Source organism: Myotis daubentonii, chromosome 10, assembly GCF_963259705.1.
Source record: "Myotis daubentonii chromosome 10, mMyoDau2.1, whole genome shotgun sequence".
In the NCBI taxonomy this organism is placed as follows: domain Eukaryota; kingdom Metazoa; phylum Chordata; class Mammalia; order Chiroptera; family Vespertilionidae; genus Myotis; species Myotis daubentonii.
In genome coordinates, this window is record NC_081849.1 from 33,657,384 (window position 1) to 33,673,001 (window position 15,618).

At 40.7% G+C, this 15,618-nt stretch overlaps 1 protein-coding gene across 1 annotated transcript in view; it reads left to right on the forward strand.

Annotated features, from left to right (window-relative positions):
- MGAM (maltase-glucoamylase) overlaps window positions 1-15,618 on the forward strand; it is a 77,348-nt gene that overhangs the window by 28,917 nt on the left and 32,813 nt on the right. The window contains exons 10-21 of the mRNA XM_059712021.1: window positions 195-320; window positions 1,793-1,924; window positions 2,074-2,190; window positions 3,093-3,206; window positions 4,893-4,977; window positions 6,327-6,444; window positions 8,194-8,365; window positions 9,601-9,717; window positions 10,268-10,422; window positions 11,550-11,634; window positions 13,223-13,279; window positions 13,747-13,871. Of these exons, the coding sequence (XP_059568004.1) occupies window positions 195-320; window positions 1,793-1,924; window positions 2,074-2,190; window positions 3,093-3,206; window positions 4,893-4,977; window positions 6,327-6,444; window positions 8,194-8,365; window positions 9,601-9,717; window positions 10,268-10,422; window positions 11,550-11,634; window positions 13,223-13,279; window positions 13,747-13,871 (1,403 nt within the window). The remainder of the gene's footprint in view (window positions 1-194; window positions 321-1,792; window positions 1,925-2,073; window positions 2,191-3,092; window positions 3,207-4,892; window positions 4,978-6,326; window positions 6,445-8,193; window positions 8,366-9,600; window positions 9,718-10,267; window positions 10,423-11,549; window positions 11,635-13,222; window positions 13,280-13,746; window positions 13,872-15,618) is intronic.

A 15,618-nucleotide genomic window follows, 5' to 3' on the forward strand; every position in this document is an offset into this window, starting at 1 on the left:
GCTATTGTAAATCTATTACAAATTGACCCTACTCTCGATGATTATAAAGGCGCTGGGAAAGTAGACTAATATCCAACATTAATGAAAAAGTGTGTTGGAAAATGGAGTATGTTTTGTGCCCCTAAACCAACGCTTAGTAGAGGCTTTTATTAAAAATAGAACATTTCCTAATTTTTATTTCAAATATCTTTTAGCTCATTGGACGACCAGTCCTACCTGCATACTGGGCACTTGGATTTCAACTCAGTCGTTATGACTATGGAACCCTAGATAACATGAAGGAAGTTGTGGAGAGAAACCGGGCAGCACAGCTCCCTTATGTAAGTAAGGTTTTAAAAATTCCTCCAAAATAAAAGAGTTCCCTTGGGAAATAAGAATAATTGTTTATAATTTCTCCACCTGAGTTTAAAAAATATATATATATATAATGTAAAAATTTTATTGGTTTTCAGAGAGGAAGGGAGAAGGAGAGAGAGATAGAAACATCAATGATGAGAGAAAATTATTGATCGGCTGCCTCCCGCACACCCCCTACTGGGGGTCAAACCCCAAACCCAGCCATGTGTTCCTGGCTGACACTCTATCCACTGGACAAAACCAGTTAGAGCTAGAGTGGTAGACTATTTTTTTGTTGGGCCAGACATTCCTTCAAGGACTGGTTCTTTTCAGTAGGAAATATTACTTAGAGACCATGATTATGGGGTTAGGAGGCAATCTGTTTTTGTCTCTATTTTTTTCTTATGACATTTTTTATTAGTAAAATTTTCTTATACTTACTATATTAACTACATTTCATATAATGCATTTTATTTACATAATGCATTTAGTTCTCAAGGCTTTTTTCCCCCTAGTTTAAGTGAGCAAAAAGAGATAGTATATACATGTAATCAAATATTTTTATGTTCTGAATAAATTTGAATGTGCCTGTTGTATAATTCGAAGTGAAATTTTACAAGCGAAACAAAGGGAAAAGCTCAATAGTCTCTGGAATAATCCTCTTCTCTCCCTTCCCCAGCCCCTTGGAGGGCAACACCTAGATCCTAGAGCAGTGATGGCGAACCTTTTGAGCTCGGCATGTCAGCATTTTGAAAAACCCTAACTTAACTCTGGTGCCATGTCACATATAGAAATTTTTTTGATATTTGCAACCATAGTAAAACAAAGATTTATATTTTTGATATTTATTTTATATATTTAAATGCCATTTAACAAAGTAAAATCAACCACAGAAATGAGTTCGCGTGTCACCTCTGACACGCGTGTCTTAGGTTCGCCATCACTGTCCTAGAGCAAGAGTCAATTTCTTTCTGGGTCCCACTATTTTCATACAGGTTCAATTGGGGAAGGATAATCACTAAAAAAAGACTTGAAGTAGAGCAGCACACAACAAAATGTGGGGTGGTGAAATGAGGGAGAAGACAGCCCCTGCCCCCATTATCTTGTGAATGGGGTAGAATTTAGGGCCTGGCTATGTTTTCCATAGCATCAGTGATTTGTTGTCATGGTTGTGATTTGTTTCTTAGATTGTTTTTTAATCCCAATGGCCAAGCAACAAGGTAGGATGATGTGGTTAACCTGATTCCAGGCCTTAGGGAAACAATGTGCCATTTGTTTTGAAATCACCATTGGAAAAAGAACCACTTAGACACCAGGGACTGATTATGTACCCTGTTTAGAGCCCAGCACAGAGTCTGTGTGTCTCCTGAATAATAACAATGATAATTGAACTGACTTATTTAACAGGGAAGTTCCCAGGAACTAAATGGAGGAGTACTTTGTGTTGTTCTTTCAGGATGTTCAGCATGCTGATATTGATTATATGGATGCAAGGAAGGACTTCACTTATAATCCAGTCGATTATAAAGGCTTTCCTGATTTTGCTAAGGATTTGCACAATAACGGACAAAAACTGGTCATCATTGTGGTATGTGCCATCCTCATTTACCCCCAAACCTGGCACTTGCTCTTTCTTGTCATTACACCAGCTCCCCCTCCTTTGTCCCCAATTCCCAGCCCCCTTTAAGTGCCTCTAGTTTAAAGCTCGATTCTTCATTGTATTTTTCTCCTTCTTAGGATCCAGCTATCTCCATCAACTCTTCCTCAAGTAATCCCTATGGCCCGTATGACAGGGGTTTAGATATGAAGATATGGATCAATGCTTCAGATGGAGTGACTCCACTCATTGGGGAGGTAACTTAGTGGGGAAGGTGGGGGCTGGCAGAGGGGCTGTGTGTGTGTGTAATTGTTTTGGTTCATGTTTTCAGATGTCTTATAAATGTTAGGACTAAACTTTCCTTGTTCCTTCATCCCCAAATACTTACCAGCCATCCTAGCTCTTATATTCCCTTCACAGTCAAGTCCCTTTAAACAATAGCCCCCATATAAATATGCACTTCCTCACCCCCATTCACTCATCAGCTGACTGCAGTCTTCCTTCCCCCATCACTTTTCTGCTACTGCTCTGGCAAATGGTACCAGTTATTCCAATAATTGGAAAATCCAATGGAATTGTTTCATCCCTTTTCTTACTTGATTTCTCTGTGGTATTTGACAAGTACTTTGTTTTATTGTCATTGTTTTCCATGAAATTTTTACCTACTGGTTCATTTCTTTTTCTTAAAATTTCTTTATTGATTAAGTTGGTTCATTTCTAATACCTTCGAAGTCCTGCATACATAGTGTCTGAGGGGAAGTGGATAGGAAAGGGCTAGAGAAAAGTAATTGATGGCTAGAATCCACTATTTGTAATGGACCAGTTGAAATATATATAGTCCTCCTCCTCATTTATCATTCCTAGAAGTGGGAGTAGAGAAAGTGAGAAGGAAGGGTGAACCAGAGTTGAAGATTAGCAAGGACTTAACCAATTTTTTAAAAAATGAGTTTTTATCACGTGACTGTGTTTGAGTCCTCCTGACACTTATTCTAGGTATTTGGAGTGCTTCACATTCCTGAGAAGAACCTGTGCCCGAGCGCTTCTGGTGCCTTGATCATATTAGGAATTTATTTTTCAAAATACTCTCTTTTACTCTATATTCACGTCATTTACTCCGATCAATGTTTTCTTCTTTGTTTATTTTTTTATTCTCCTGCAGGTCTGGCCTGGAAAAACTGTGTTTCCTGATTACACCAACCCCAAGTGTGCTGTTTGGTGGTCAAATGAATTTAAGCTTTTCCACAATCAAGTGGAGTTTGATGGAATCTGGATTGTGAGTTCTTAATGTTTTGATTATTTGGTGGCTAATATTCAGATATCTATATAACTGAATCATGGAGCATAGAGGGGAGAGAAGGAGAGGAAAGCCAGTATGGCAGTAATTCTAATCATTCCCTATTTTGTGTGTGTTTCACACTATTGAGTTGGCTCTGACTTCTAGAGACCCTATGAATGACTGAAGTCCACAGTGTCCTGTCCTCAAGAGCTCTGCTCAGCTCCTGCAGACTCATGCCAAAGGCTTCTTTTTTTATGAGGCAGTCCATCTCATACTTGGTCTCCCTCTTTTCCTTTTGCCTTCTATTTTCCCCCAGCATTAATATGTTTAGCAAAGAATCCTGCCTTCTCATGATATGTTAGAAACAGGACAGCTTCTGTTCTGTCACTCTTGCCTCCAGTAATGTTTCAGGCTTAATTTGCTCTAGGACCTCCTTATTCATCTTTCTGATGGTCTACAGTATCCACAGAGCTCTCCTTCAGCACCGTATTTCAGCTGAATCAATTCTTTTCTTATCAGCCTTCTCCAATGTCCAACTTTCTCATCCATTCATAGTAATAGGGAATACAAAGGTGTGCGTACTTTTACCTTTGGTTTGTAATGCCACATCCTTGCTCATGATGACCTTTCCTAATTCTTCCATTGCTGTCCTTTTGAGTCTCAGCTTTCTCTTGGTTTCTTGGATGCAGTCTCCATTTGATTTGGTGACTGAACCAAGGCAAGCACAATATTTAATAATGTCAGTGTCTTCATTGTCTATGTTAAAGTTGTGTATTTCTTTTGTGGTCATGCTTTTTAACTTCTTGATGTTCAAATTCCCTATTTTTCTATTCCAATAATCTTATCAAAATGTGTAGCTTAGAATCAAAATCAGATCATTAGGATTAGAAGTAAACTGTTGTTGTTTTTTCCCCAAGTCAGCACTTCTTTTACAAATGAATGAACTGTAGTAGAAATAGATCATACTCTTTGTATTGTCACAAGTACATAAATTGTTGAATTATCAATTCAGGACCTTTTCTTTTGGAGATATTGGATAAATTTATCAGAGCCAGAGTACCAGGTGTATGACAAAACTGTGGCTGCAGTAAGGGCAAATGTCTTAAATATTGTCAAATAAAAACAAATGTAAAACTACAGATGTTCAGCAAAATTTGGAGACCGCTAGAGTTGAAGATTTTTTCTTTTTATAAGAGAAATGTAGAAAATTCAAACAATATAGAGAGCTACAAAGATGAAAGCAAAACCCTCTAAAATGATATTGACCAAAGGCATATTTTGGTATCGATCTTCCAGACCCCTCACTTGCACATCCATTGGCACATGTTTGCTCTCTCACTCTCTTTGCTTATGATTGTCTTTTTATATATGTATATTTGTTATGTGTGTATTCATAGCTGTATTTGGATACACAGAGAATATATAAGTTTACATATGGTACTGTATAAATTAAGATCTTTTTTCACCTAATGGGTTTGGAAATTTTTTATTTTCTGTGATTATAGACAGCTATAATTTTAAAGGGATTTATAAGGACCATCTCCATGAAACCTTCAATGTATAGAGAAGATAGGAATATCTATTTTTCTCCATGTATATAAGAACCTCTTTAAAAAAGAAATATCTGGGATCATTTTTTTGATTCCTCAAAAAAAGACATAACTTTTAACCTCTGTCTTCTAGGATATGAATGAGCTGTCCAACTTTGTTGATGGTTCACTTTCAGGATGTTCCACAAGCAATCTAAATTATCCTCCATTCATTCCCAGTAAGTCTTAGTAGTTAGTCTAATTAAAGTGGCAATGCATATTTGGTATTTTAATTTCATAAGGATATATATGGACAACTTGGCAAGAGAGTTTGTACATGTGAGTGCATATAGAAAGGAGAATGTGGGTAATATATAAGAAAAACTAAGAAAGAAAATAAAAACACTTCATGCTTTTCTAAAGGAGGCATCAATTCAAAAAGGGGAAATCTATTCATTCTACCTATAGTCTGACCTGTTTCTAGGGGAAGGTCTAGAGAAGTTGGGGTGCAGAAGCTAGAGGCTAGTGGTTAGTCGATGTTGCTCTAGAGTCCACTCCCAAAGGTCAGGACTTACCACAGGGAAACCAGATAATCAGGCTTGGTCTTCAGATAAGGCTCAAGTGTAGTGATATCAAGAGTGTGAAGAACACACCTGAACCATAGGAGAAAAGGAAGCCAGAATGAATGGCTTAGGAGGTCAAAGTCTAAGTCATTGAATATGATACAAATGAGCTCTGATTGAACTTTGAACACCACTAACTTTGAACAGGGTGTGGCCTTGAAATCCCAGCATTTATTGTAGAGGCTTCCAGACAAAAAGTGTCTTGATTAAGAAAGGAATGAATTTCTAGAATTATAGCATCTTATGAAGACTTCCAGTCTGGTGGGAAAGTAGGAAATTGGAGCAGATGGGTCAGAATCAAATGTTGAAGGACTTGGATAGGAGGCTAAACAGTTTACACTTTATTCTTTTTGTGAGGGAATCTGCTTATGTTTTAATAAAAGGAAGTATATAATAGTCAAATGGTTTTAGAAGTATTAACCTGGCATTAATATATAATGTGGATTAGAAAATCAATAGGTCAGAAGTCAATAAGCCATTAGGAACCTTTTGCAATAGTTAAAATCGAAAGGTCATTTGGATCTGAACCAGAGTGGCACAATCAGAGCAGAAAGGAATAGATGAATGAAAGAGAGATTGGGCAATCGTTCTTTATAATATCTAGTCAATGGAGAGATGGGTTGAGAAATTAATTTATACTTTCATCCGGTATTTATATTTTTGAACCATTTAACTTAGCTGAGTTTGAATAATTCAGATTGAATCTCAAGTCTAACTGAATCATCTTGTTCCAAATGCCTGCCTCTAGTCACATGAGCACCCAAGTGGGAGGATGTGTATGAGCCAACACAATTTCTTTATACATCAGAGTAACTACCCCTTTGATAGTGAGGAATCTGTGTGATCATTTGCAGGATGGCCACAGTAAATGCTTGCCTGGTGAGAACGATGTCAGCTTTTATGACAGTCGAAGAATAGGGAATGTGCAGTGTAGGCACTCACTCTCTGACCCTTTTTTCTCCCAGGAGTCCTGGATGGGTACCTGTTCTGCAAGTCTCTCTGCATGGATGCAGTACAGCACTGGGGCAAGCAGTATGATGTCCACAACCTGTATGGCTACTCTATGGCGATTGCTACAGCAGAGTAAGGATACTGTTGCTATGGACATCAAACATAGCACATTCTTGATCTTGCTAGATACCAGGTGCCAGTGGTTTGCTTTTAAGAACTTTGCAAGATAAGTATGGTTATTATTACTGAATGAATGAAGAAACTACCTAGGGAAGAAGGAGTCCCATAAATATTCATGGAAAGTATGAAATAGAAGAATGCATGAATAAATGAAAAGTTGGAAGGAAAAAAGAGAAGTAACTTGACTAAGTTCAAACAGCTAATACATTGTAAAAGCAAAATTTAAGCACATTTATGCATGAATCTAGGTCCACGTATTTTCCTCTCTGCCACACTGTCTTGTCTGGAGGGTGGAGGGTTAGGTAATTAAGACTCCATGTGCTTTGGGGTCTTAGATGCTGGCTCTGCCTTCTGTGCTGTGTCTGCCTTTGTGTGTGGACTCAAATTCTATAGTGAAGAAAAGGTATTGAGAATTTACTCTTTACTGCAACTATGACAGAAGGAGGCCAGACCAAAACCACATTCATTCATTAGCAAAGTCATGGTGTGATTTTAGCCTTCTTGAAAGTTGTTAAAAACATTGTAAAGCAAATGTTTTTAAGAATATAACAGATTTCTTATTTTAAAAATATAGATGATACCTATAATAATAAAAGTGTAATATGCCAATTAGATTGGATAGCCAAATGACCTTCCAGATGAAGCCAGGGCTGGCTGCAAGGGCTGAGGCAAGCTGCTGTGGCTGTGAAGGCCAAGCCCCTTGCATGAATTTTGTGCAGTGGGCCTCTAGTATCTTTATATTTACTTATAAAAATATTCACATAGATACATAATTTTAAAATGTCTTTTCTTATTATGAAACAAGAGGCCCGGTGCACAAAATGGCACAGGGCCCTCAGCCTGGCCTATGCCCTCTTGCAGTCTGGGACCCCTCACTCCTTACTGTCCACCTGCTCTCTGCTCCTTACTGCTCGGCTCGCTGCTCCTTACTGCTTGGCTTGCTGCTCCTTAGCCCTGCTGTGGAGGTGAGAGAGGCTCCCGCCACCACGGCTGCACTCACCAACCGTCAGCCTAACTTCTGGCTGAGTGGTGCTCCCCTTGTGGGAGCACACTGACCACCAGGGGGCAGCTCCTGCATTGAGCATCTGCCCCCTGGTGGTCAGTGCGCATCATAGCAACCGGTCATTCTGGTTGTTCCGCCATAAAGGTCGCTTAGGCTTTTATTATGTAGATTGTGACCAAAGTGTTTCTACTTAAAAAAGAATTTAAGTCCCATTTGTGTGTATGTCTAAAATCACACCCTGTGAAAGATCAATGATTAGGACGGGGTAAAAGTACGTCTACAGTTGTCTGTATAGGAAAGAATACAACAAATAAATTATAATACAAGAATAAATCTGTGTTTTGCATGTTCACAACTGTAAGCCTACTTTTGCCCCACCCTGTTTATACACAACTATATAAAGTTAAATTTTGCCTTTGTTCCATAAAACTTGTATGCCTATTGTTAGTAGCCTTTTTAAGTCTGCTTTGGAACGTCTTGAAAATTATGGAGTTATTGATGTACATAAGAAAACACCTTAAAATAAAACAAAACATAAATATCCTTAATAATTCAGTCTGCCCCATCAGCAACTCTAACTCCACTGGCAGAGAACTAGAAGAGGCCGATGGGGTTTTGACTTCTGAGGCCCTTGGTATATGTTGCTGGGCTGAGACATACTAAGGTTGCACATTGATTCCCACTCTATCTCTTTCTAGAGCTGTCAAGACTGTGTTCCCTAATAAGAGAAGCTTCATTATAACCCGTTCCACCTTTGCGGGATCTGGCAAGTTTGCAGCTCATTGGTTAGGAGACAATGCAGCCACCTGGAATGATCTTCGATGGTCCATTCCTGGCATGCTCGAGTTCAATCTTTTTGGTATCCCAATGGTGAGTTCACATCCCAAGTTCTCTTACGAACCTCAATTTCCAGAAAGCCTCATTTTAGAAGGTTTTCAAATCATAAGACTCCCTCCTTACCCTCCATGGCCCAGGGATTTCATATCTTGAGAGTATGTGTTTCATCTACACAGTATGGCTCTGATCCTACCACATTCTTCCTTGCATTGTCTTATAAAGATAGAAAGTTCAACCTTGAAGTGATCTCATTGGAACATTTCTTTCTATTCAAGTATAATATACACACATGAAAGTGCACATTCCTGAAGTATACAGTTGATGAATTTCACAAACTGAATACATCCATGTATCCAGCACCTGGGTGAGGAAACAACATTACCAGCACTTTAGAAGTGGCTTTGTCATCTTTTAGTTAAATTCAACATATATGTTTATTGAGCTCCTACTATATGCAAGGTATTGAGTTAGGTGTGCATGGTGAGGGCAAAGAAAAACATACATATAGTAACAGAAATGCCTCTCTTTCCCCAAAGAGTTTATAATTTAGTAAGAGGAGACATATATAAACAAACAATTATGACAAGCTGGGGTAAGCGTGCCAACAGGGACATATACGTCAACTGTTAAGGGAAATCCTGAGAAAGGACTTAACAAGATTATAAGGAACAAAGGGAGTCAAGAGAAACTTCATGGAAAAGATAGCACTTGAGTTTAACTTTGAAAAGTGTATATAATTTTTCTGACTCATGGGGAGAGGTCATTTTGATGGGTCTGTGAGGGTTGGTGTGTAAGACTAGAATGGTAAGTAATGCTGGAAAGATGGGTTGGAGCCAGGTCTTGTGGAGCTAATAGGATAAGCTGAAAGGAGGCTCTGGAAATTTTTGAATTGGTGAGTAACAATATCAGGTTTAGGTGTTGGAACATTAATTCCAATAGCAGTGTGGTCAAAATAATAATATAAACAACATTTCTAGTAACTGTTCATCAAGAAGCTATTGTGTGTCAAGTGTTTTACTTATTTCACTTAGTAAAACCTTCTGTAACTAATTAGTGCCTACTTTACTGGTAAAGTAAGGAAACTGAGGCACAGGAGGGTTAAGTAAGTTACTCAAAGTCACTTGGCAGTAGAGTGGACACAGGATATAAACCAATTCAATCACACCATATTAGCCTTCTCAATAAGAGGTTAGCAAAGTTTAGTTGAAGTCCCTGGTAGAAAGCAAAGGGGGATGTACTCCCTTTGAGCTGACTGTGTGTCCTTCCAGGTGGGTGCTGACATATGTGGCTTTGCACTGGATGCCCCTGAGGAGCTCTGCAGGCGGTGGATGCAGCTGGGAGCTTTCTACCCATTTTCCAGGAATCACAATGGCCAAGGCTACAAGGTAAGTCTCCCAGGATATAGGATGTAAATAAATTTGGCATCCCTTAGGACTGCATCTATGGGCATCTACGGAATGTGTTGAGCCATCCTCCTACCTGGTGCTCAATCAGGCTAATTTGCACCACTGTTTGCAATCAACCAGGACCTATGATGCACCATTAAAATGCCCTGTGCCAGGCCTCTGCTATTTCTATGCTTCTGTCAAGAAAATGGCGAGTCTGTGAAGGTTTTTATCAAACCTCTGTATACTTTATCAACATTGCTCATATTGTAATGAGAATCAAATGAAGAAATGCTTCAAAATTATTGAACCGGCAGTCTCTCTAGAGAGCACCCCTAAAGAGTGGGTGAAGGGAGCTGAGTTTCAAGGTGAAGAATGGCCACTTACTTGGTGAAATGATCTCTCTTTGCCCAACTGTACTGATCAGAGGCCAAGCTTCCAGGTCTTTTAGGAAGTAAACTCTCGGTTGTGATGAATGGGGTCTGGAATTCTCCAGACACTTCTGTTGTGCATGGCCAGCTGACAACTGCAACATCTTCCTTCCTTCCAGGCCCAGGATCCTGCCTCCTTTGGAGTCAACTCTCTGCTGTTGAATTCCTCCAGGCACTACCTTACCATCCGCTACACTCTACTGCCCTATCTCTACACTCTCCTTTATCGCGCTCATAGCCGGGGGGACACCGTGGCCAGGCCCCTTCTACATGAGTAAGTCCACCTAACCCAAAGGCCTTTTGTTAATGCAACTGATGACATTGACTATATCATCATATATAAGAGTGACAATTGAAACAATTCAAACCCAGGTGGTATTTGCAAGGCTATTGTTGCCTAGATACTATTTAAGTATTACATCCTGTTCTCTTTTGGGATGGAAGCTAGACTAAATGTCATGGGACTGGGGTCTTTGTTCTGTCACCAACCAGCTCTTTATTTTAGACAAGTAATTTTAGTTCTTTTATCCTTAGTTTTTTTAATCTTAATTTAAAGGATTTGGTAGCTTGAACTTGATGGTCTCTGTTGTAACGCACTATGTTCAGGCTCTAGGACTTAAGAGGCTTTCCTTATCAAAATACAGTTAATGTCCTTATGTGTCTGACATTTTAGGCCCTCAAGCACATGTCTGCTTTATTATATATTCACTAGAGGCCCGATGCATGAAATTTGTACAAGAGTAGGCCTTCCTTCCCCCGGTTGCTGGCACCAGCTTCCCTCTGGCATCCCGGACCTGGGCTTCCCTCCCACACCCAGGACCCGGGCTTCCCTCTGGCAGCTGGCAGGCACCTGGGATTCAGGCTTCCCTCATAGCTCCGGCTTCATCCAGAAGGTTGTCTGGAAGGATGTCTGGTTTAATTAGCGTATTATACTTTTATTATTATATATTATTTGGGGTAAGTTTTTGCCATCTCCTGGAATTCTCTGTTAAAAGGCAGCTAACATAAGAGAGAAAAAGAGTAAAATTGTAATTATCTTCTATTTTTTGTGATCAAATCCAGTTTTTTCTTGATGGTCAGCTGAACTTTTAAAATGTACAACTTACTTTATTTATTTCTTTATAAGGGAGATATGGTAATTAGAATTCGGCCTTGAACCTGCCTAAGCCTAGCATAGATACCGGAACAGGAATGTCTGTTTAACCTGGGGAGAGATTAGGAGGGTACATGGGCTAGAGGAAGCAGATCTCTCTGCAGGATTTGGGAGGTGGGAGTTGAATAGGCATCATAGAAAAATTGGGGGAGTTTGCCTTAGGAGGGAACCTGTGTGTTTTGGACAGGCTGAGGGGAGAGCTTCCAGGAAGAAGCTCACATCTCAGCAAACATCTCTCCAATCTCCAGGTTCTATGCGGACAGTAACACTTGGGATGTGCACCAACAGTTTCTATGGGGGCCTGGCCTCCTCATCACTCCGGTTCTGGATGAGGTATGTGTTCCCATAGAGACACACTGGTGGTGTCAGCTTCTGTTCCTGCAGCCCTCTCCTTGGAACCATTTCTCTTCTCTTTATTCCAAACCCATTTCCAACATGTGTGGCTGAGTCAGGCTTGATGACAATGTGCTGGGGAGGTTGTATATCTGATACTTCCACATTTTCTTTCCTCTAGAAATCTTTTTTCTGACCAAGTTCTCAACCAGTGTAGAAGCATCTACTGGCAACTCTGGGTTTAAGAATGGTCCTATTTGTTGTCAGATCATCAGAGCAGATCAGTACTTGTTCTGTGAAGTAGAGGCAGAAGGGTGTAATGGCCCAGGATCACTCTAAAGTCTGGTGCACAGGGTGGAGGGAGTCAATGGGGAAGAGGGGGTACATCAACACTAATAAAAGAGAAAAATGGTAATTGGCATACGAGCTACCCTTTTCATTGGCTAATCAGGGCTATATGCAAATTAACTGCCAACTAAGATTGGCAGTTAACTGCCAACAAGATGGCGGTTAATTTGCATATGTAGGCACAATGCAGGGAGGCGAAAGGGAAAGCAGGAAGAAGCCCCCTGCCACTGACAGTGATTGGAAACCCAGGGGGGAGCTAAGAGCTGGGGGGCAGGGCAAAAGCGGCCCTGGGGCCGCCTTTGCCCTGCCCCCCAGCGATGATAGGAGAATCAGGTGCCTTTTCCGCCCTGGCCAGTGATAGCAGGAAGTAGGGGTGGAGCCAGCGATGGGAGCTGGGCATGGTCGAAGCTGGCAGTCCCGGGAGCTAGGGGTCCCTTGCCTGGGTCTAAAGCGAAGCCCATTATCGTGGGGCCGCTGCAGCTGCGGGTCCCCGCTGCCCAGGCCGGACGCCTCAGCCAGAGGCGTCCTGCAGGGGCAGGGGCGGAGCCCGCGTGATCGCGGCACCCCCCCCCCCCCCCCCCCCCCCGCTGCCACTGCAGGTCCCCGCTGCCTGGGCCGGACGCCTAGGCCAGAGGCGTCAGGCCTGGGCAAGGGGCCGATCCTGCAATTGGAGGGTGATGGGGATCAACGCCTGAGGGCTCCCAGTATGTGAGAGGGGGCAGGCTGGGCTGAGGGACACTCCCCCCCACACACCCCCCCGAATTTCATGCACTGGGCCCCTAGTCTGTAATAATTCCAAAAATAAAGATAAATTAAAAAAATAAAGTTAGGCTGATGAATGTGAGATTGTTGCCTGCGCCACTTAGTACCAATGTGATCTAGGTATGTCATCATGCCAGTTCCTTAGCTGTAAAGTGAGATAATAATAATCCCCATCACTGGGGACTGTTGTGAAGTGTGAATGAGATAACCAATGTAAAGCTGGAATTTTTACCACAACATGTTTCAATATTGTCATTATTCTTAATGTGGTTCCACTTAGGATTTTTTCTTGTTGTTGCTCAGTTATTGCCTTTATTATTCCCATTAGAAGAAAGGCATGATTCCATAACAAGGCCAAGAAATGTCATTTATGCACTCTCGATATATGGTAAAGAAGTTCCCTAGGGAATGCTAGGAAATGTATTTGATCCCTTTCAGAGGCTGGGCCATGAAGAAGTATATTTTGTTTTCATTTCAGGGTGCAGAAAAAGTGATGGCCTATGTGCCTGATGCTGTCTGGTATGATTATGAGACTGTAAGTAGCACTCACTTTTCTTAAACTTTTCAAGACCACAGCTGCAGCTGTGTAGACAAGAAAGGAGTGTTTCTGTAATGTCTTCTGTAATTTCAGCCGAGTCAATGAAATGAGCCTAAGTGACTTAATGTCAGTCATGATGAAATCCGATAAAGACTCAAGTAGAATGTCTCATGGGCAAATGCTGGAGGGGCCAATGGACAATTTGAGCTTGGTCATGAGTTAGAACTACTCATTCATATAATATATATCAAATAGCCTCAACGTGGCATACACGTGCCTCCAAAACCCAATTAATGACAAAACCTGTTGTTTTTGACTTTTCCCCTTCTCTTGTTTGATTGTCCAACTAGACAGTAATTCAGCTAGGTGGTAAAGGAGAGAGCCAAGATAATTCAGCACAGGGATGAAAGCTGGAGATGAATGTCCCATCATGGCAATGTGATTGATTTGTCTTCATGCTTCAGGGGAGCCAACTAAGATGGAGGAAGCAGAAAGTGGAAATGCAACTTCCTGGAGACAAAATTGGACTTCACCTTCGAGGAGGCTACATCTTCCCCACCCAACAGCCAGCCACAACCACTGTTGCCAGGTACAGCATGACTGAGTTTCCTTTGAGGGGCAGGCTGACAAAGCTGGTCATTTCTGTGCCCATCTGTTCCCATGCAGGAGATGCTGACACATCATGTTGAGGGTGGGGAGTGGGGAGGAAGATGCTCTAGTGTGTGTGGTGTATGTATGTGTGATTGGTCATTAAACTCTGCCCCTAGGCCTCTTCTGAGGAAGCTGTGATTTAAAACTGCATCCAGATAGATTTTGAAAGACCTTAAACCAGCCGTGGGCAAACTATGGCCCGCGGGCCGGATCCGGCCCATTTGAAATGAATAAAACTATTGAAAAATAAGACCGTACCCTTTTATGTAATGATGTTTACTTTGAATTTATATTAGTTCACACAAACACTCCATCCATGCTTTTGTTCCGGCCCTCCGGTCCAGTTTAAGAACCCATTGTGGCCCTCGAGTCAAAAAGTTTGCCCACCCCTGCCTTAAACCAGTAGTTCTCAACCATCTGGCCCTTTAAATACAGTTCCTCATGTTGTGACCCAACCATAAAATTATTTTCGTTGCTACTTCATAACTGTAATGTTGCTACTGTTATGAATCATAATGTAAATATCTGATATGCAGGATGGTCTTAGGCGACCCCTGTGAAAGGATCGTTCGACCACCAAAGGGATCGCAACCCACAGGTTGAGAACTGCTGCCTTAAACCCTAATCTTCCTAAACCCCCTTGAGAGAGAATATCTTTTTAAAAATCCTCTAGCCAGTCATTCTGTAGGTTTTAATTGATATTTCCAAAGTGAAGATCTCAACCGGTTGCTCCCCTGCTTAGAGCAAATTCTTTCATTAGTAGGGCATTCAAGGCTAGTCACAATCCGGTTCCAAGTTACTTAATAATTGTGCCTCTGGGTGCACATTAGCACATAACTGTAGACCACCATCCTGAAAATCTTGCTATTCTCCAAACATACCCTTCTATTTTCCTGCATTTGGGCTTAAGCACTTATTATCTTTTCCAACATTCTTTGCCTGGTATGTTCTTTTTTTTCAAATTAAATTTATTGGGTGACATTGGTTAATAAAATTATATAGGTTTTACGTGTACCACTCTTTGATACATCATCTGTATATTGTATTGTGTGCTCACAACCTCAAGTCAAATTTTCCATCACCATACACTCGACCCCCTCTACCCTTCATAACCTCTCCCACACCCTTTCCTCTGGGAACCACTATAGTGTTGTCTGTGTCTATGAGTTGTTGTTTGTTTGTCTTGTGTGTTCACTTGTTGCTTTCAGTTTTATATCCCACATTTGAATGAAATCATACAATTCTTGACTTTTCCCATCTGACTTATTTCACTTAGCATGATATTCTCAAGATTCTAACATTCTTTGTCTGGTGTGTTCTTAATAATCCTTCAAATTAAACTCAGATTTTATCTGCAGGAAATGTTTCCCAACTCTTCCAGCAAAGGGAATGCTGCCACTTCCAACTTTCTGGTCATATGTTATACTTTTTTGGTGTTTAGCTGATTTTTTTTCCTTTCCTCCTTAATATTGTTAATTATGCCAATCATAGTTATTTTATACTTTTTACCTGAAAATACAATTATTTAAAGTCATTAGTGGAATCAAAATCAATAGTTGTTTTTGCCAATTTCTTTTATGCTGGCATATTATCTTGTATGATTAGTTGTTTTTGTTTTTCAAATGTGGTGATCTTAAAATTCCAAATGTGGGTCTCATTCTTCTAGAGATGACTTGCTTTCTCTT